Here is a 22,265-nt window from a genome sequence, read left to right on the forward strand (position 1 = left end):
CTTGGGGTTTCCATAAAACTAGAAGAGTGCTTGAAACTTAAAGTCTCTCCTTATTTGTTAATGACAGTGATGATGTTTCTTAATACCGCTGTTGAATTTACATGGTTGAAATATTATTCTACTATATTTTATTAAACATATTAGTGCACCATTTGGTTCAGAATATTTTTTTTCTTGTTTTCATCCTCTAAACCTAGGTGCGTCTAATGGTCAGGTGCGTCTTATGGTGCAAAAAATACGGTAGTTTGATGTATGACACGAGGTGATGGCAGAAACCCTCCGAACTTCACAAGGATGTGTATTATTTAGTTTGTTGTACTGTTTTTCCTTGTCAGTTTTATCTTTTAATTTCTGAACGGGTCCTTGACCCGACATTACTTTCCGGGCTTTGCCGAAACATGCCGAAACCTTCTAAAAGTTATCTTCCGATTCTCTGTCCTCAAACTGCGGTGACGTCAGTTCTGACTTGGAGAAGACTTACTTGCCGAGACCGGCCGAAACCTTCCGAAAGTAATGTTACGAAGTCAGTCCTGAAACGTCACTTCCGGGTCTACAACTGCGGGTCTACAACTGCGGGTCTGAAACTGCGGTGACGTATGGTGCTGTGGCTCTGCAAGTGGATAGTATTGCTGCATCGGTCTGTCGTGGTGAAAAAGGAGCTGAGCCGTAAGGCAAAGCTCTCAATTTACCAATCGATCTATGTTCCTACCCTCACCTATGGTCATGAGCTATGGGTAGTGACCGAAAGAACGAGATCACGAATACAAGCGGCTGAAATGAGTTTCCTCCACAGGGTGTCTGGTCTCTCACTTAAAGATAGGGTGAGAAGCTCCGGGAGGGGCTCAGAGTAGAGCCGCTGCTCCTCCACATTGAGAGGAGTCAGATGAAGTGGCTCGGGCATCTGATCAGGATGCCTCCTGGACGCCTTCCTGGTGAGGTGTTCCGGGCACGTCTAACCGAGAGGAGGCCCCGGGGAAGACCCAGTACACGCTGGAGGGACTATGTCTCCCGGCTGGCCTGGGAACGCCTCGGAATTCTCCCGGAAGAGCTAGAAGAAGTGGCCGGGGAGAGGGAAGTCTGGGCATCTCTGCTGAAACTGCTGCCCCCGCGACCCGACCTTGGATAAGCGGAAGAGGATGGATGGTGTCATGTCGAGTTTTTGTTCATGATACCTCAAACCGGAATGTGCATCAGCTATTTTCATTAAACGAGGCTGTCCAGCTAGCTCAATTATTAGAAGTGACTTCAAAGGATTCCTACGTACAGTGGAACATCGGTTTGCGAGTGACTTGGTTTATGAGTGTTTTGCAAGACGAGCTAAATTTTTAAATAAATTTTAACTTGATAAACGAGCGAGGTCTTGCAATACAAGTAGTATGTATACCCTTTGTCTGCTGAGTGTCATGTGATCTCAACTGAGCTGATGGTTCTTCTCTCTCTCTCTCTCTCGCTGCGGGATTGTGGGTAATCGTCTCCTATTCTCTGTCTGAGTCGGCGTGCCTCACTCATATAGTCAACATCCGTACCAGCGTATAGTGTTTACTACAGTATTGTGACTGTGACTGTGATTGTGTGTGTGTGTGCTGTGACGTGCGAGTCCCAATCTTGCACCCCAGAACACGAAGCTGAGTCTCAGTACTTTAGCAACACCAGCTTTATTCAGCTTGAAACAGCAACAGCGTGGTTATTTATTGTAGCAGGATCTGCCACTCTCCTATACACAGACACAGCAGTCAGGTAGTAAAAGTGATACTGTGCCCTGTACATTTATAATGTTCCTTGTTCCTTGTATCACCCATCGACGGCAGGCACTTATAGCATGTCTGCGATCTTTTTGGATTTGCTTTTTCGGCGGACTGCTACAGCGCTGGGAGACTGCGATTGCTTTGGGACGCTCTTCCGCGTGTCATCCCGTTGTGTGTAATCCCACAAGAGTTTAGAAACTCACACCAGCCATGATTCTTTTCAAAGGTAAATTGTAGGTTAATTTGTTTTATGTATTTTTACTTCATATTTTGTATTAATCATTTTTATATGAATAGTTTTGGGTTGTGGAACGAATCATCTGAGAGTTTCCATTATTTCTTATGGGGAAATTCACTTTGATACACGAGTGCTTTGGACTGCAAGCACGTTTCTGGAACAAATTATGCTTGCAAACCGAGGTTCCACTGTAATTCTTATGAACACAATAAACTGAAAAAGTGCAACAAAGCAGCCTACAGGAATACACGGACATCTACATTGTGTAAATGTATAGACTTGAAGCTGTAGGTCCTTACATCACTTTCCAGCAGGTTGAACATGCTTTGTTCGGCAATCTCCTTGGACTCGTCAAACTTTTCAAGGGCTTGTTTGATCTCGTCGTCCTGCAGTTTGCCCTGTCTCTTCTTCTTGTAGTCAAAGTCTAAACGCCGGCCCTCCATCTTTTTCAAGTGGTGCTAGAAATACGAGAAAGAAGTGTTATTTCGCATGTACAGACATAAGGCACATTATCAGTTAATTATCTCAGACTATGCATACATTTTGGTGAAAGCGGGTGGTAGACTGGCAGCTTCTCCAGCTCTTGGAACATTTCAGGCTATGGACAAATTACAATGACTCAAAGAAAATAGCAATCCTAAATGATGGTGGCAAGCCACACTCACGTGACGTCACACAAGTGGCTTGGGGATGTAGTCCCGGGTTCAAATAATGGAAGGTTTATTCTACCATTCCTCTCCTCAGGTAACAAGAGCGCTATAAGCACAGGTTATCTCTCTTCACAATACTCTCCGCTCACAATTCCTCTCACCACATTACAATACAATACAATTCATTTTTGTAGAGCCCAAAATCACACAGGAAGTGCCGCAATGGGCTTTAACAAGCCCTGCCTCTTGACAGCCCCCCAGCCTTGACTCTCTAAGAAGACAAGAAAAACTCCCAAAAAAAACCTTGTAGGGAAAAATGGAAGAAACCTCTGGAAAGGCAGTTCAAAGAGAGACCCCTTTCCAGGTAGGTTGGGCGTGCAGTGGGTGTCAAAAGAAGGGGGTCAATACAATACAATACACAGAACAAAACAAATCCTCAATAAAAAATAAAAATTTTTTAGAAGTACGGAGCAGAATTTAACAGTAGATGATATCACATAATAAGATTTGGATAATTTTAGACTCCTGGAGACCTCATCCATCAAGCTGCCTCCCCCATTTAGCCATTCCACGGCTGAAACAGTGTTGGGCCACCACACTACCCTCGTCCAGTCGAGTGTTGCTCCACATCCTCCCAGCTCCGACTTGACTGGAAACGGGAGTGCGGCCCCTTTTATTAAAGACCCAGGTGTACTTCCGGTACCAGGGCCACTGCCCGGTGGAAGCACTTCCGGGTCATACGGAAGTCCCACTTAATTTGGAAGCACCATCTTCCTTACAGCGCCCCCTACAGCCAGGGCTGTGTTGCTGGACTACACATCCCAGCATGCCCTTCTAGTTCCGTACTGGGCACCGATATCCAGGGCCACTGCCATTTAGTGTCCTGGACAGATAAAGAGTCCCCAGCGACATCTTCTGGTGGGCTGTCTGTCTATCCCTTCCCGCCATCACTTCCGGGTCTGGCTCCTTCCTCTCTCCTGGTCGGGATGTTCATCTGCCTGCTTGGAGCCTTCCATTCAGGTAAGGGACCATCCCCCTTTCTGGACGGGATGCCCATTCAAACCCTGTGGCATTTACAGGGGTTGTGTCTGATGCTTTTCACGTATATTTCACCCCTGGCGGAGACACCAGCCCCCTGGCATCAAGACAGAGTATTGAATGTTCCGGTTGTGTGATTTTGTAACTCGTAATTCTAGACCCCCTACCACATATGAAGGAAATGTTACCCCCCTCCGGTGGCTCTTGTTCATACGCACAATTCTCTAATTCGGCTGAATTTGTACCACAGTCCTAAGTCCCTTGTTGCTCGCCATTGTGACAGAAACAATAACAAGGGACCTTAGACAAGACCTACACATGGAACTCTGGTACGCTGATGACCTGCTATGGATGGCCGAGAGGGAAGATGAACTTTGAGGAGAAGATTCATAAGTGGCAAGGCAGGGTGGGTGACGTGAGTTTGAAAAGGAGTGTAGGAAAAGCAGAGGTGATGGAGGTAGGAGATAAGCAACATGACAAAGGGGGGTCTGGTAAGTGGACGTGTGGAGTTAGTTATTAGGTGTGTGAAATGCGAGAAATGGGTCCATGCTAGTGTTATATTTGAACCACAGGACCTTGCCCCCACTCCCCCCCTGGCTGGGGTTATGTCCTTTTATGTGTCATGTGTCCATCTCTCGCTTTTTCTGTACTCCTGTTTTTTTTTTTTTACAGAATGGGGTCACTGGCCCCACATCCGACCCTCGTCTCTTTATCTGGGCTTGGGACCACCAAGGGTAAAGTTACGCTGGATAAGCAATGAATATGTCAAAATGGGGTGAGCAAGATCAACTGGTTGACCTCGACATTTCCTTCTAGCTACAAACCATGATTAACAACCTTTTCAACCAGGCTGCACCACTGGGTTTGATTGGGAGGGGTGACAAAACCAAGATAATGAGAACTGGGACCACCACAAGCACCCATCCAGGTGCCATGAAACAAACTCCTCTGGAGGAACTTGTGCTATACAGCTGCCCAGATAGGTGAATTTCTCGAGATATAACTGTTGAAGATGATGTCCAGGCGCGACTTGGTAAATCCGTGATCATTTTCTGTTATCCGTGATCATTTTCCCGAAAATTCACAGCATTTAGAAGTCACCCACACAATCACTAAGCCTGAAGATTAAGTTGTACAAGTCAATTGTTTTACCCAACTGCTTACAGAGGCTCAGGCAGATGCTCTAGGTAGTCAATAGCTGACCATCATGAGCGAGAACATGTGACCACCTCAAAAGCTCCTCTCAGTCCAGAGAAGCAACGGTTCTACTTGCTGGTCCTCCTATATTTCTGAGTTCTTCACCATATTATGAAGATTCAGTCATGCAACCCTCCACCAGAACCTCATTCTGGCCTCTTATCTTTGAGCTCTCATTCTTTCAGGCGCTACCCACGGCCTGTGACCACAAATGAAGACTGACAGGCAGATCGAGATGTTCAGTTTTTCCAAATACCCAATTCAAAGTGAAGCTAATTGGTGTCACCTACTGAAACATTCAGAGTTCAACATACCTGTATCTCCTTTAGGTCCTTGTCGTGAAGATTTTGAAGGGGGTCAATAAAATTCTGCTTCACGTCCATGTCCAGAGCATCCTTTACTTCAGCGAGTTCTCGCATGGTGTCACCAGCGTCTATAAGAGCTAAGCCTGTGTGGCAATTAAAGAGAAAGGTTATGACGGCCAGGTAGATCCTTGCTTAGAACACAATGCAAATGGTCATGGGCTCAAAGGGCAAATTGGGGTTATTGGACCACAGTTGTCTATACAGGAAAATGTCACTACCTAGGAAGCTTCACTCCTCCTCAACAGCCTGGCCATGCGTCTAGCCAGTGTCCTCCCTTTGCTCTTTCTTGACTTCTGCAGTAGAGGTTGATATTTGCACTCTCTAAGTGCCCTGTAGCTTCGAGTTTATTTCTTCTTCTCCGATGCATCTTTAGGATTGTCATGACGTGTGACAAAGCAGGGGTCGTACTACCGGCTCAACTAAAAATGTCTACACATGAGACCCTTCTTCTTCTTCTTTTGGCTGCTCCTGTTAGGGGTCGCCACAGTGGATCACCTTCCTGTCCTCTTCATCTTCTTCTGTTATACCCACCACCTGCATGTCCTCTCTCACCACCTCCTCTTAGGCCTTCCTCTTTTTCTCTTGCCTGGCAGCTCTATCCTTAGCACCCTTCTCCCAATATACCCAGCATCTCTCCTCCAAACCAACGCAATCTCGCCTCTCTGATTTTTGTCTCCCAACCGTCCAACCTGAGCTGACCCTCTAATGTCCTCATTTCTAATCCTATCCATCCTCGTCACACCCAGTGCAAATCTTAGCATCTTTAACTCTGTCACCTCCATCTTTGTCTCCTGCTTTTTGGTCAGTGCCACCGTCTCCAGCCCATATAACATAGCTGGTCTCACTACCGTCCTATAGACCTTCCCTTTCACTCTTGCTGATACCCGTCACAAATCACTCCTGACACTCTTCTCCACCCTGCCTTCACTCTCTTCTTCACTTCTCTTCCACAATCCCCATTACTCTGTACTGTTGATCCCAAGTATTTAAACTCCTTTGCCAAATCTACTCCTTGCATCCTCACCATTGCACTGACCTCCCTCTCATTCACACACATGTATCCTGTCTTGGTGGTCCTACTGACCTTCATTCCTCACCTCTCATATCTCCACCTCTCCAGAGTCTCCTCAACCTGCTCCCTACTATTGCTACAGATCGCAATGTCATCAGCAAACATCACAGTCCATGGGGACTCCTGTCTAATCTTGTCTGTCAACCTGTCCATCACCAAATAAGAGAGGGCTCAGAGCCAATCCCTGATGTAATCCCGCCTCCATCACTCCTACTGCAGACCTCACCACTGTCACACTTATCCTGTACAACTCTTACGTACTTTTCTGCCACTCCCAACTTCCTCATCCAATACCACAGCTCCTCTCTCCTCACCCTGTCTTATGCTTTCTCCAGGTCCACAAAGACACAATCCAACTCCTTCTGGCCTTCTCTGTACTTCTTCATCAATACCCTCAGAGCAAACATAGCATACACATAAGATCTTTATTTAAATACTAAATGACAGGCAAGACACAATGCAGATCTAATGCATGAAAACGCTTCCAGACAGGAACTCACCACCTTACTTCTTGCATGAACGGCGTAAATTTCACTAGAAGTGTAGCACAATTTGTTGCACGCTACAATGTGGAAGAGATTTACCAGCATTCCCTTAACTGGGTGTCTTGATTCAGGCAATAAACACAGGTAAGAGAAAAGCGTCAATTGTTCTTCTTTATTATTCCAGTCTTGCAAGAGGTAACCCTTACAGGAGCACAAGCACCATATTAGCAAGCCTGTTGGGCTCTATTCATACACTTCACTCATTAGATCACAATTCCAAGGAATTCATTACACACAGTGCATCCAGAAAGTATTCACAGCGCATCACGTTTTCCACATTTTGTTATGTTACAGCCTTATTCCAAAATGGATTAAATTCATTTTTTTCCTCAGAATTCTATACACAACACCCCATAATGACAACGTGAAAAAGTTTACTTGAGGTTTTTGCAAATTTATTAAAAATAAAAAAACTGAGAAATCCCATGTCCATAAGTATTCACAGCCTTTGCTCAATACTTTGTCGATGCACCTTTGACAGCAATTCCAGCCTCAAGTCTTGTTGAATATGATGCCACAAGCTTGGCACACCTATCCTTGGCCAGTTTGGCCCATTCCTCTTTGCAGCACCTCTCAAGCTCCATCAGGTTGGATGGGAAGCGTCGGTGCACAGCCATTTTAAGATCTCTCCAGAGATGTTCAATCGGATTCAAGTCTGGGCTCTGGCTGGGCCACTCAAGGACATTCACAGAGTTGTCCTGAAGCCACTCCTTTGATATCTTGGCTGTGTGCTTAGGGTCGTTGTCCTGCTGAAAGATGAACCGTCGCCGCAGTCTGAGGTCAAGAGCGCTCTGGAGCAGGTTTTCATCCAGGATGTCTCTGTACATTGCTGCAGTCATCTTTCCCTTTATCCTGACTAGTCTCCCAGTCCCTGCCACTGAAAAACATCCCCACAGCATGATGCTGCCACCACCATGCTTCACTGTAGGGATGGTGCCAGGTTTCCCTCAAATGTGACGCCTGGCATTCACACCAAAGAGTTCAATCTTTGTCTCGTCAGACCAGAGAATTTTCTTTCTCATGGTCTGAGAGTCCTTCAGGTGCCTTTTGGCAAACTCCAGGTGGGCTGCCATGTGCCTTTTACTAAGGAGTGGCTTCCGTCTGGCCACTCTACCATACAGGCCTGATTGGTGGATTGCTGCAGAAATGGTTGTCCTTCTGGAAGGTTCTCCTCTCTCCACACAGGACCTCTGGAGCTCTGACAGAGTGACCATCGGGTTCTCGGTCACCTCCCTGACTAAGGCCCTTCTCCCCCAATCGCTGTTTAGATGGCCGGCCAGCTCTAGGAAGAGTCCTGGTGGTTTTGAACTTCTTCCACTTACAGATGATGGAGACCACTCTGCTCATTGGGACCTTCAAAGCAGCAGAAATTTCTCTGTAACCTCCCCCAGATTTGTGTCTCAAGACAATCCTGTCTCGGAGGTCTACAGACAATTCCTTTGACTTCATGCTTGGTTTGGGCTCTGACATGAACTATCAACTGTGGGACCTTATATAGACAGGTGTGTGCCTTTCCAAATCATGTCCAGTCAACTGAATTTACCACAGGTGGACTCCAATGAAGCTGCAGAAACATCTCAAGGATGATCAGGGGAAACAGGATGCACCTGAGCTCAATATTGAGATTCATGGCAAAGGCTGTAAATACTTATGTACATGTGCTTTCTCAGTTTTTTTATTTTTAATAAATTTGCAAAAATCTCAAGTAAACTTTTTTCACGTTGTCATTATGGGGTGTTGTGTGTAGAATTCTGAGGAAAAAATTAATCCTTTTTGGAATAAGGCTGTAACATAACAAAATGTGGAAAAAGTGATGCGCTGTGAATACTTTCCAAATGCACTGTAATAAGAAAATTTTTAACATGCTAACTGGACATGACAAACATTAATACTTTAAGTAACCACAATTAACCCGCTTCACGAGGCTGATTGACAGTCCTGTTAGATTAGGAGTATGTGATTTTTTTAAACAGGTTTGCAGGTTTATTCTGTTCTCAAGCCTTTGAATTAATCCAGCTGGATTTTTTAACAGGAAACTTAGCCTACAGAGCAACCAGCACACTTGAAAACAGTGGTCTCAAACTCTGGTCCTGGAGGGCCGCAGTGGCTGCAGGTTGTCATTCAAACCTTTTTCTTAATTAGTGACCTGTTTTTGCTGCTAATTCACTTCTTTTGAATTCATTTTAAATGACTTGGTGTTGAAGACACAGACCCCTTATTCAGGGGTGGGCAAAGTCGTTCCTGGAGGGCCGCATTGGCTGCAGGTTTTTGTTCCAACCCAATGGCCTAAGCATTAAGGAGCACTTTCTTCTTCATTTTCGTGGTCTCGCTCATTAAGATTTTGAACCCTTATGTCTTATTTTAGTCTTAAACAGCTGTAGTCTCAGTTTTTAATTGCCCCTTATTAACAATAAGATGCAAATGACAAAGAAAAGCAGCAGTTCTCCATTTAGTTTGTTACCATTTACACCTCTGTATGTATTTACCGTGCACTATTTGGTTTGAAATGAAATACTTGGAAGGAAAGTGAAGAGAAAAAAGTGAAGGATTGAGAACTACTCCTCCATTTTAGACTTCAAATCATTTAGATGATATCCTTAGAAAGGGGAAGAAAAATCTACGATATGAGAGTAACCTGACATGGCAGAGTTAAAGCACTAACAAGCCATGAAATTAAATTATTGGCAAAGATTGTTTTCTAATTAAGCAACTGGGTTGGATCAAAAACCTGCAGCCACTGCAGCCCTCCAGGACTGACATTGCCCACCCCTGTGTTAATTGTTTCTTTCTCCCTAATCTGCAGCCAAACAATAATGAGATACGCAATGAACCAGAACATGACCAGCAAACTGCGTCTATCATGCAATATCTGAAAATGAAGAAAGGTGAAGGTCTCAGGAATGTTGATCTGCTCAGGTCCACAAAACATTAACAGCACTCTTAGAAAAGAGAAAATCAGCAATTTCAGAAATGTCTGCTATTGCACAATGAGAGCAGCAACAAGCCATGAAATTAAAGAACGGGTTTAATTAACAACAAGGCTTGGTGCCTAATGCAGCAACTGGTTGGAATGAAATTGGATGGAGTTTGAGGCCCTGACTTAGTTGGTCTTCTGTTGGCTCCCTAACTTCACATTTCATTTCTATTTGGGTGCCATTTAAGGACTGAAACGAAGCAATTCAGAGAAACGATGAAGAAATTCAGGGGAAGAAATCTTAAAAAAAACAAGTCAATTAAAATGAAAGGAAAAAGAAGTTAATTAGCAGCAAAAAACAGGTCACCAATTAAGAATAGGGTTAGAATGAAAATCTGCAGCCATTGTGGTCCTCCAGGACTGGAGTCTGAGAGCACTGCCTTAAAAGATCCATCCATCCATTATCCAACCCGCTATATCCTAACTACAGGGTCACGGGGGTCTGCTGGAGCCAATCCCAGCCAACACAAGGCACAATTCAGGAAACAAACCCCGGGCAGGGCGCCAGCCCACCGTAAGGCACACACACGGGACAATTTAGAATCACCAATGCACCTAACCTGCATGTCTTTGGACTGTGGGAGGAAACCCACGCAGACACGGGGAGAACATTCAAACTTCACACAGGGAGGACCGAGGAAGCAAACCCAGACGGGTCTCCTTACTGTGAGGCAGCAGCGCTACCACTGCACCACCGTCCCACCGCCTTAAACAATGACATTTTCAAATAGCAAGGCTTGCTTTTGTTTTTAAATTAATTCATTAATTTCTTTATTTATTTTTGCTCTGAAGTTACTTATTATGCCCTTTCTTAATAATTCAAGCCTTTCTTATACTGGATTTAAAAAAACACCTTGATCGTTCAAGCATAAGCTCAGAAGAAGAATATGTAACTTGAACCCAAACTCATCAAATAATAAAGCTGAGTTCTTTTTTAACAGTGCCCCCCCACATCACGAACATCGACCCAGGGTTCTAATTCAACTTCTACAACGTTACACAAATCGTTTCAACTCATCACTACTAACGAGCTTAACGTGAATCTAGAAAGTCGCAGTGTCACATTGCAGGTGCTTCCATTCGGTTTTTGATGCCAAAGTGAAGAGTAGTGCAGGCTTACCAAAATTGGACTCCTCCCCGAGTTCTCTTCCATACTTCACCATGGCTTCCCCTAGTAACGCTTCAGCCTGAGGGTAGCCTGGTCCCTTCTCCTGGCCACGGATTTTGGACATGGTGTTAATCATCGACAGCTTTGCTCTGGAAGCTGGTAAGAGAGAGACAGAGGTTAGAAAACAAAGCAAAAAGAGAACCTCATAAGAAGGGGGTCCAATAGGAATAAGAGCATCTTATGAGTTATGGAAATGGACTAGGAGGAGGATGAGGAGGGTGGGAGCATGCACTACATTAGAACATTAGAACAATCAAGACGAGAACAGTCCATTCAGCCCAACAAAGCTTACCAGTCCTGTCCACTTATACAGTTTTAAAAGACCCGAAAGTCTTACTGTCTACCACACTACTTGGTCGCTTATTCCAAGTGTCAGTCGTTCTTTGTGTAAAGAAAAACTTCCCAATGTTTGTGCAAAATTTAACCTTAACAAGTTTCCAACTGTGTCCCTGTGTTCTTGATGAACTAATTTTAAAGTCGCCGTCTCGATCCACTGGACTAATTCCCTTCACATTTTTAAACACTTCACTCAGGTCACCTCTTCATCTCCTTTTGCTTAAACTGTAAAGGCTCAGCTCTTTTAATCTTTCCTCATAACTCATCCCCTGTAGTCCCTCAATCAGCCTAGTCGCTCTTCTCTGGACCTTCTCTAGTGCTGCTATGTCCTTTTTGTAGCCTGGAGACCAAAACTGCACACAGGACTCCAGATGAGGCCTCACCAGTGTGTTATAAAGCTTGAGTAGAACCTCCTGTGACTTGTACTCCACACATCAAGGCGCTATATAACCTGACATTCTGTTAGCCTCCTTAATGGCTTCTGAACACTGTCTGGAAGTCGATAGTTTAGAGTCCACTACGACTCCTAGATCCTTCTCATAATGTGGACTCTCGATTTTCTGACCCCCCATTGTGTATTCAAACCTCACATTTTTACTTCCTATGTGTAATATTTTAAGTTTACTGACATAATATTTGCCACAAATATGCCCAAGCCTGTATGCTATCCAAGTCTTTCTGTAATGATATAATGGATTCCAAATTATCTGCTAATCCACCTATCTTAGTATCATCTGCAAACTTAACCAGCTTGTTACTTATATTCCTATCTAAATCATTTATATTTAATAAAAACAGCAGCGGCCCCAGCACTGACCCCTGCTGGTCACCACTCTTAACATCACCCAATTATGATGAGGTTCCTCACACCATCACCCTCGGCGTTCTGTGTCTGAGCCAATTCTGCACCCATCTACACACCACACCCTGAACTGTCACTTCTTTTAATTTGATGTCTACCCTCTTATGTGGCACCTTATCAAATGCTTTCTGAAAGTCCACATCAATAATCTCATCTGCTCCACTCTGGTCGTTTCCTTTTGTTGCCTCCTCATAGAATTCCAGCATGTCAGTAAAACACAACCTCCCTCTTCTTACCCCATGCTGGCTGTTCCTAATAATTCCTGTCCTTGCCAGATATTGCTCAATCTTATCCTTAATAATTCCTTCCATTAATTTTCCTGTGATGATGTTAAGCTTACTATAGTTTGTTGGATCTGCCCGGTCACTCTTTTTATATAATGGGATGATATTTGCCATTTCCAGTCCTTCGGAATTTCTCCAGTGTGCAGTGACTTCTTAAAAATATGTGTCAAGGTTTATATCTGTACTCGCTAACCTGCTTTAGCTCTCTTTGATAAATATCATCTGGTCCTGGTGATTTGTTTGATTTCATCTTATTTAATCTGAGCAGCTCTTCTCTCTCTACAATTTCCAAATCCCTCAGTACCTCCTTAGTAGTCCCTGTTACCACTCGGCGGTTATCCGCATCCTCACTTGTGAATACCTCAGAAAAATGTAAGTATAGGGCATCCGCTATTTCACTGTCTGTATCTTTTAATTTCCCTTTACTATTTCTGATGCACTTCACCTCCTCCTTGACTTTTCTTTTACTACTAAAATACTGAAAGAATCTCTTCGGGTCATCTTTCACCTTATCTGCTGTATTCCTCTCCAACTGTCTTTTAGCCTCCCTGATATCCTTCTTAATGGTTGCCCTCATGTTCTCATACGCTCTACGTTTCACCTTGCAGTCATTAGTCTTATATGCCTTATAAAGCAGTTTGTTCCTTTGCAGCTTCTTTTTGAAATCTTTATTAATCCACCGTGGAGTTCTTTTAAATTTCCTATTAATTCCAATTTTAGGTATGTATTCAGTTCATTTCAATTCTTTATTGACATGTGTACAAGTACAAGTACCATGTACAATGGAATGCTTGCTTGCATGTACCCCCGCAGACAGTGAACATAGACAAAAAAAAACACACACACACAATAAATAAATGAATATAAATAAGTATAAATAAAACCAGAATCCTAAGAATAAATAGAGACAGTGGCAGAAGTATATGTGCAGGTAGCAGTGGAGGTGACACAAGGTTACTGATTGTTCATGAATCTGATTGCAGTTGGCTAGAAACTGTTCCTGAACCTGGAGGTGCACGTCTGAATGGACTTTAGTCACTTCCCAGATGGGAGGAGGGTGAAAAGTGACAGTGCAGGGTGGCTGGGGTCCCGCCTGATACGGTTCACTTTCCTGAGACAGCGTGTAGTGTGGATGTCATGGATCGCAGGGAGCTATGTGCCCATGATCTTCCCTGCTGTATTCACCACCCGCTGCAGAGCTCTGCAGTCCTGAACTGAGCAGTTGCTGTACCAGGATGTGATGCATCCTGTCAGGATGGACTCCACAGTACACCTGTAGAATCTGCACAGGGTTGTGGGTGGACATCCAGGCCTTACTCAGTCTCCTGAGGAAGTAGAGGTGTTGTTGGGCTTTCTTGACTACTGCCGCAGTGTGACTTGACCATTTACGGTCATCAGTGAGGGTGACTCTGAGGAACCTAAAGCTGCTGACCTGCTCCACAGCCTCACCTCCCATGTAGATGAGGTTGTGCTCTGTTGCCTGTTTGCGGAAATCCACAATCATCTCCTTAGTTTTGCTAACGTTGAAGGTGAGGTTGTATTCCTGACACCATTCTGACCTCCTCCCTGTAGGCAGTCTCATCATCCTCGCTGATCAGACCTATTACAGTGGTATCGTCAGCAAACTTAAGGATGGTGTTGGAGCCGTACTTAGCTACGCAGTCATGGGTGTAGAGAGAGTAAAGCAGGGGGCTCAGCATGCTGTCCAGTGTTGATGGTGATGATGGAGGAGGTCTTTCCACCAACACGCACTTGCTGAGGTCTGCCGGTGAGGAAGTCCAGTACCCAATTGCACAGTGAAGAGCTAAGCCCCAGATCCAGGAGGCTACTGATAAGCTGGGATGGAATGGCGGTGTTAAATGCAGAGCTGTAGTCCACAAACAGCAGCCTAGCATAACAGTTCTTGTTCTCCAGATGAGACAGGGTGGTGTGAAGTGTTATGGAGATGGCATTCTCCGTGGACCTGTTGCAATGGTAGGCAAACTGGAGGGGGTCCAGTCTGTCAGGAATGGTGTCCTTAATGTGTTCAAGCACCAGTCTCTCAAAACATTTCATGGCTATGGGAGTAAGTGCTACTGGGCGGTAATCATTAGGGCAGTCTACTTAATTTTTCTTTGGGACAGGGATGATGACTGTGTGCTCGAAGCAGGTGAGGACAGATGAAACTCTCAGAGATGTGTTAAAGATATCCATAAAGACAGCAGCTAGCTGTCCTGCATTACATGTAACACATTTTTAAACCTGTTCCACTGCTCCTCGACTGTCTCCACAATTAAAAGCTTATCCCAGTCTATCCTATTTAGACTTTGTCGCATCTACTCAAAATTTGCCCTACCAAAGTTCAACTTAAGAATTTTAGTCTTTGCATCTGCATGCACTAAGAGGTGGACCCGAAATCAAATTAATAGGAGTCTTCTCAGCTGTATATTCCTTCCATTATTGACAAAATAATATTTTTGGCATTGGAGATAAAGAAACACAGAGAATATGAACTTCAACAGTAATAGAATCACATGAAAAAGTTTGGGAACCCCTCTTAATTCTTTGGATTTTTGTTTCTCATTGGCTGAGCTTTCAAAGTAGCAATTTCCTTTTAATATCTGACATGCCTTATGGACACAGTAGGATTTCAGCGGTGACATTAAGTTTATTGGATTAACAGAAAATATGCAATATGCATCATAACAAAATTAGACAGGTGCATAAATTTGGGCCCCCCAACAGAGATATGACATCAATACTTAGTTGAGCCTCCTTTTGCTAATCTAACAGCCTCTAGACGCTGTCCTCCTATAGCCTCTGATGAGTGTCTGGATTCTGGATGGAGGTATTTCTGACCATTCTTCATACAAAATCTCTCCAGTTCAGTTCAATTGATGGACAGCTTGCTTCAAATCATCCCATAGATTTTCGATGATATTCAAGTCAGGGGACTGTGACGGCCATTCCAGAACATTGTACTTCCCCCTCTGCATGAATGCCTTTGTAGATTTCGAACTGTGTTTAGGTCATTGTCTTATTGGAATATCCAACCCCTGTGTAACTTCAAATTTATGACTGATGCTTGAACATTATCCTGAAGAATTTGTTGATATTGGGTTGAATTCATCCGACCCTCGACTTTAACAAGGGCCCCAGTCCCTGAACTAGCCACACAGCCCACAGCATGATGGAACCTCCACCAAATGTGAAAGTAGGTAGCAGGTGCTTTTCTTGGAATGCGGTGTTCTTCTTCCGCCATGCAAAGCGCTTTTTCTTATGACCAAATAACTCCATTTTTGTCTCATCAGTCCAAAGCACTTTGTTCCAGAATGAACCTGGCTTGTCTAAATGAGCATTGGCATACAACAAGCGACTCTGTTTGTGGCGTGAGTGCAGAAAGGGCTTCTTTCTCATCACCCTGCCATACAGATGTTCTTTGTGTAAATTGTGCTGAATTGTACAACGATGTACAGATACACCATCTGCAGCAAGATGTTCTTGCAGGTCTTTGGAGGTGATCTGTGGGTTGTCTGTCACCATTCTCACAATCCTGCTCATATGCCACTCCTGTATTTTTCTTGGCCTGCCAGACCTGCTGGGTTTAACAGCAACTGTGCCTGTGGCCTTCCATTTCCTGACTCCATTCCTTACAGTTGAAACTGACAGTTTAAACCTCTGAGATGGCTTTTTGTAGCCTTCCCCTAAACCAGGAGACTCAACAATCTTTGTTTGCAGATCTTTGGAGAGTTGCTTTGAGGATCCCATGCTGTCACTTTTCAGAGGAGAGTCAAAGAGAAGGAAGCACAACTTGTAATTGACCACCTTAAATACCTTTATATCTCATGATTGTCTATGAAGTTCAAGGCTTAACGAGCTCATCCCAACAATTTGGTGTTACAAGTAATCAGCATTGAGCAGTAACAGGCATTCAAATCAGCACAATGACAAGGGGACTCAAATTTTTGCACAGCCAGTTTTTCACATTCGATTTAATTTCTTATAACTAAATACTGCTTCACTAAAAATCTTCAGAAAATACAGCAGTACTCAGATGTTCCTAGGAAATGAAAGACATACCACTGTTATCTTTTTTGTTGAAAGGAGAGTCAATTATTATGCAGTCTGAGAGGGGTTCCCAAACTTTTTCATATGACTGTTATTAAAACGATAAGTGTGTCTGTCTGGTTGCTATGTCCCTGTCATTCCAACAGATGGCGCATCACAAACATATGTAGTTATCAAATACATCCATCCATACATTATCCAACCCACTATATCCAACTACAGGGTCACAGGAGCCAATCCCAGCCAGCATAGGGCGCAAGGCAGGAAACAAAACCCGGGCAGGGCGCCAGCCCACACCCACACTAGGGACAATTTAGAATCTCCAGTCCACTTAGCCTGCATGTCTTTGGACTGTGGGAGGAAACCCATGCAGACACGGGGAGAACATGCAAACTCCACGCAGGGAGGACCCGGGAAGTGAACACGGGTCTCCTAACTGTAAGGCAGCAGCGCTACCACTGCGCCACCCTGTAATAAGATACATTGCATTTATTATTCCAACAGACATTAACACAGCATTTACAAATCCCATCTCAAATGTCTTATCATTTTCTAACCCACTTATTCCAGACCAGGGTCACAGGGGTTTCTGAAGCCTACCCCAGCTAGCATAGGGTGCAAGGCAAGAATAAACCCTGACAGGGCATCAGTCTATCGATGGGCAAATACAAACACACAACGAACACACAATAGGGCAAAACTTTAATGTCACCTACACTGCATGTCTTTAGGCCGTGGGAGGAAATGGGAGCACCGGGAGGAAACCCAGGCAGACACAGGGAGAACATGCAAGCTCAATGCAGAGAGGGACGAAATCATAATATAATTTTAATTTACATTTTGTCACCCATCTGTTGGACCTGGGTTCGATTCCCGGGTCCTCCCTGCGTGGAGTTTGCGTGTTCTCCCCGTGTCTGCGTGGGTTTCCTCCGGGCGCTCCGGTTTCCTCCCACATTCCAAAGACATGCAGGTTAGGTGGATTGGCGATTCTAAATTGGCCCTAGTGTGTGCTTGGTGTGTGGGTGTGTTTGTGTGTGTCCTGCGGTGGGTTGGCACCCTGCCCAGGATTGTTTCCTGCCTTGTGCCCTTTGTTGGCTGGGATTGGCTCCAGCAGACCCCCGTGACCCTGTGTTCGGATTCAGCGGGTTGGAAAATGGATGGATGGATGGATTTTGTCACCCACGTGCACACAGGGAGCATCTACCAGGCTCCGCTAAGGTGACATCTCCGTTAGAAGTGTTTGAAGATGCCTGACCACCAATGTCTCCGATCTTTTTCACTGCAGACAGGAGGTCGAGTTTTGATGTCGCTGATTTGATGTCAACTTTCATTTTAAAGAGTGATGGTGCCAGGAGTCCGATGTTCACTGACACAAAAGTTGCTACTGAGGAGGAAACCAAAAGAGCTAGCAAAGCCAAGGCGTCATACGATTCAATTACTGTCATTGGACTTTACGTTCACTATTTTAATTTTTGCTTGTTTTAAATGTGGGGGGAGGGGGGTATGGGCTGGGCTGAGCGGACCCCAACCCTTTCACAATCTCCCTCTCGCTTTTTATTTTATAATTTAGTAGAATTCCTAATATTGTTTCATATGATAATTTACCACATGTAAATGTATTCCATATTGGATTCCCAAGCCTATTTACTTCAATGCTTAGCTAATTCTGCATGTGAGGCTGCACCAGTATGGCTCCTCTGAGCTTCTGTTTGACCTCAGCTGGTGTACAGCAGGCAGCAGCGACTGCAGATTTATGCTTTAGTAGACTCCATTCTGTGGGCGGCACAGTGGCGCAGTGGGTAGCGCTGCTGCCTCGCAGTTGGGAGACCTGGGGCCCCGGGTTCACTTCCCGGGTCCTCCCTGCGTGGAGTTTGCATGTTCTCCCCGTGTCTGCGTGGGTTTCCTCCTGGCACTCCGGTTTCCTCCCACAGTCCAAAGACATGCAGGTTAGGTGGATTGGCGATTCTAAATAGGCCCGTGGGTGTGTTTGTGTGTGTCCTGCGGTGGGTTGGCACCCTGCCTGGGATTGGTTCGTGCCCTGTGTTAGCTGGGATTGGCTCCAGCAGACCCCCGTGACCCTGTGTTCGGATTCAGCGGGTTGGAAAATGGATGGATGGATGGATAGACTCCATTCTGTCAGGATTGCTTAAGCCGCCATCATATTTTGAGTTTTCATGTAGCAAAGGGGTGGCACAGTCATGGCTTGCCCATCTCTGCAGTCCACCAGATTTACTAATCCAGAGTTAGAGAAGCTCAGCTAAAATTTCTGTCCTTGGGTTAACTAATTTTAAAAAGCTAGATTAGTCCACATAGTTTATAGATAAGAGTCATAAATGATACATGGGGGCAGCATTAAGTATTCATGGAATATTTATGAGTGACGGTGCAAGCTGAGAGTCCTCCATAATTATCAGTTCAAGTCCCAGCTGTCAAGCCTGTCGGATCACGAGCAGCTCCGGTGGATGACAGCGTTGATCTGCTCCTTAGTGACAGCAGCTGGCCATCGAATTCATTAACTGAATGGAAATCCGGAGCATCGGCAACCATACTGGGCAAGAGTTGTGAGTCCAGCTAGGGAGCCACAATGCATTATTTATAACATGTAGTGCACACAAAAGGGCAAGGGCGCTCAGTTGGAGGTTAGGATGGGTGAGAAAGCACGTCAACGTTTAGGGGAGGGTGTCACACAAAAAGGACGCCACGCAAGACAAATTAGGGAAAGTCAGAAAGTGATCTCCTTCACTTTGTCTATGCGCTGACTGCACTGAGTGCCAGCAGTTAGGATTAGTAATTAGAAACAGAAGGAGGAGTGATGATGAGAAGCAAGCGAAGGTCAAACCCAGGTAGTCAGAAGTATTAGAACGTTAGAACACTCGAGACGAGAACAGGCCATTCAGCCCAACAAAGCTCGCCAGTCCTATCCACTTATTTCTTCCAAAAATACATCAAGTCGAGTTTTGAAAGTCCCTAACATCTTACTGTCCACCACTCTACTTGGCAGCTTATTTCAAGTGTCTATCATTCTTTGTGTAAAGAAAAACTTCCTAATGTTTGTGTCGAAATTTAACCTTAACAAGTTTCCAACTGTGTCCCCGTGTTCTTGATGAACTCATTTTAAAATAACAGTCTCGATCCACTGGACTAATTCCCATCATAATTTTAAACACTTTAATCATGTCTCCTCTTATTTTTCTTTTGCTTAAACTGTAAAGGCTCAGCTCTTTTAATCTTTCCTCATAACTCACCCCCTGTATCCCCTCAATCAGCCTAGTCGCTCTTCTCTTGACCTTCTCTAGTGCTGCTATGTCCTTTTTGTAGCCTGGAGATCAAAACTGCGCCCAGTACTCCAGATGAGGCCTCACCAGTGTGTTATAAAGCTTGAGCAGAACCTCCTGTGACTTGTACTCCACACATCAAGGCGCTATATAACCTGACATTCTGTTAGCCTTCTTAATGGCTTCTAAATACTGCCTGGAAGTCGATAGCTTAGAGTCCACTACGACACCTAGATCCTTCTCATAATGTGGACTCTCGATTTTCTGACCCCCCATTGTGTATTCAAACCTCACATTTTTACTTCCTATGTGTAATATTTTACATTTTCTGACATAATATTTGCCACAAATCTGTCCAAGCCTGTATGCTATCCAAGTCTTTCTGTAATGATATAATGGATTCCAAATTATCTGCTAATCCACCTACCTTGGTATCATCTGTAAACTTAATCAGCTTGTTACTTATATTCCTATCTAAATCTCTATATATAATCTTCATTTGGATCTTTCCTCATAACTCATCCCCTGTAGCCCCTCAATCAGCCTAGTCGCTCTTCTCTGGACCTTCTCTAATGCTGCTATGTCCTTTTTGTAGCCTGGAGATCAAAACTGCACCCAGTACTCCAGATGAGACCTCACCAATGTGTTATAAAGCTTGAGCAGAACCTCCTGTGACTTGTACTCCTCACATCAAGGCGCTATATAACCTGACATTCTGTTAGCCTTCTTAATGGCTTCTGAACACTGGCGGGAAGTCGATAGCTTAGAGTCCACTATGACTCCTAAATCCTTCTCATAAGGTGGACTCTTGATTTTCCGATCGCCCATTGTGTATTCAAACCTCACATTTTTACTTCCTATGTGTAATTCTTTACATTTACTGACATTACATTTCATCTGCCACAAACCTCCCCAAGCCTGTCCGCTATCCAAGTCCTTCTGTGAAGATATAATGGATTCCAAATTATCTGCTAATCCACCTACCTTGGTATCATCTGTAAAGTTAATCAGCTTGTTATTTATATTCCTATCTAAATCTCTATATATAATCTTCATTTGGATCTTGATCTTTGTTTGTCCGTGAATGAATTAGAAGAAGAAGCGCTAGATGGCAGTAGAGAGACAGCTAAAACATACGCATTGCATTAAGAATCTCCTCCAGGCTTATACTACTGAAGACTGTAGTACTCCAGTCACACCTCAAAACACAGACATTCAAACTAAACAAATTGTTGTGCTTTAAATTAACTAATCTTTATATATAATCTTCATTTGGATCTTGATCTTTCTTTGTCCGCGAATTCATGTTCCCCTGACACTGCCTTGGTTGTTACTTTTCTTTACAAACACTGTCGATACCACTCTTTGTGTTTAGATCTGGCGTCGACACCTGCTTCATTGTCGAGACTGTGGTTTTTTGTGTTTCTATCGACTGTCGTTGGCAGCACTTTGTCCAAATTGAATGTTCACCCACTTCTTGGAGTCGGCAGTCAGAGTATATAAGTCGGACACACTTCTGTGATTTTCCATCAGTCAGCGTTTGGAGTTCAAGAAAGAAGCATTGGTTCTTCCTTACTCTTTGGATTGCCACAAAGCAACCTGCGAGATTGGAGAAAGGTTGAGAAGAGATCGTAAGAGGAAATGACAGCGTCGTGAAAACGAGACGGACTGTGAACGGAGAGAAGCAGAAATCCTCCTACATCATCACATAATTACTATTCGGACAGTGATTCTGAGTAGGCCGTTCCTATCGAATCAATGCCCAAGAGTTTTGTTTTGTAATTTTGTTTCCCTTATAAAAAATCATAATGCTGTGCGACGAAGGGCCCAGTTCACGACCGGCAGCCACGTTTAAACAAAGAGCCCTTCACAGACAACTTTAACACGCGCAACATAGTTGTGCGCACATGGCTAGTCATTTATATTTATTAAAAATAGCAGCGGCCCCAGCACTGCCCCCTGCTGGTCACCACTCTTAACATCACCCGATTCTGATGAGGTTCCTCACACCATCTCCCTCTGCTTCCTGTGTCTGAGCCAATTCTGCACCCATCTAAAAACATCACCCTGAACTACCACTTCTTCTAATTTGATGCCCACCCTCTCATGTGGCACCTTATCAGTACAGTATACAACAAAGCCAGGGACAAGTCGGCTCCACACCTCTTGGTTTGCTTCGGGGAGCCACTTGAACCCGGAAACCGCCGATAACATACCCGAGGGTGTAGTCCTGACGTGTGAGGACACACACATTCAGCAAGGGTTGGTGCAAGTCCATAGTGCTTTTATGTAATAACGAAGCAAACAAGCGGTGTCTAAACATACAATGCAGCCCAATTTTTAAATAAATACATAATCCATACAATCAATTTAAAACTCAATTAAAAGTTCAAAATTCTAAAAAGTCCTCTTCAGGTTTGGGTGAGTGGATTCTCTAAACAGTCAGACCCTCTTGCTGTTTCTTCTTCC

At 44.3% G+C, this 22,265-nt stretch overlaps 1 protein-coding gene across 1 annotated transcript in view; it reads right to left on the reverse strand.

The window, feature by feature from the left end:
- LOC114654971 (endophilin-A1-like) overlaps positions 1-22,265 on the reverse strand; it is a 216,254-nt gene that overhangs the window by 25,991 nt on the left and 167,998 nt on the right. The window contains exons 4-6 of the mRNA XM_028805851.2: positions 10,945-11,088; positions 5,183-5,316; positions 2,283-2,441 (exon numbers count right to left, since the gene is read on the reverse strand). Coding sequence (XP_028661684.1) covers positions 2,283-2,441; positions 5,183-5,316; positions 10,945-11,088 — 437 coding nt within the window. The remainder of the gene's footprint in view (positions 1-2,282; positions 2,442-5,182; positions 5,317-10,944; positions 11,089-22,265) is intronic.

Source organism: Erpetoichthys calabaricus, chromosome 7 (assembly GCF_900747795.2).
Source record: "Erpetoichthys calabaricus chromosome 7, fErpCal1.3, whole genome shotgun sequence".
NCBI lineage: Eukaryota > Metazoa > Chordata > Cladistia > Polypteriformes > Polypteridae > Erpetoichthys > Erpetoichthys calabaricus.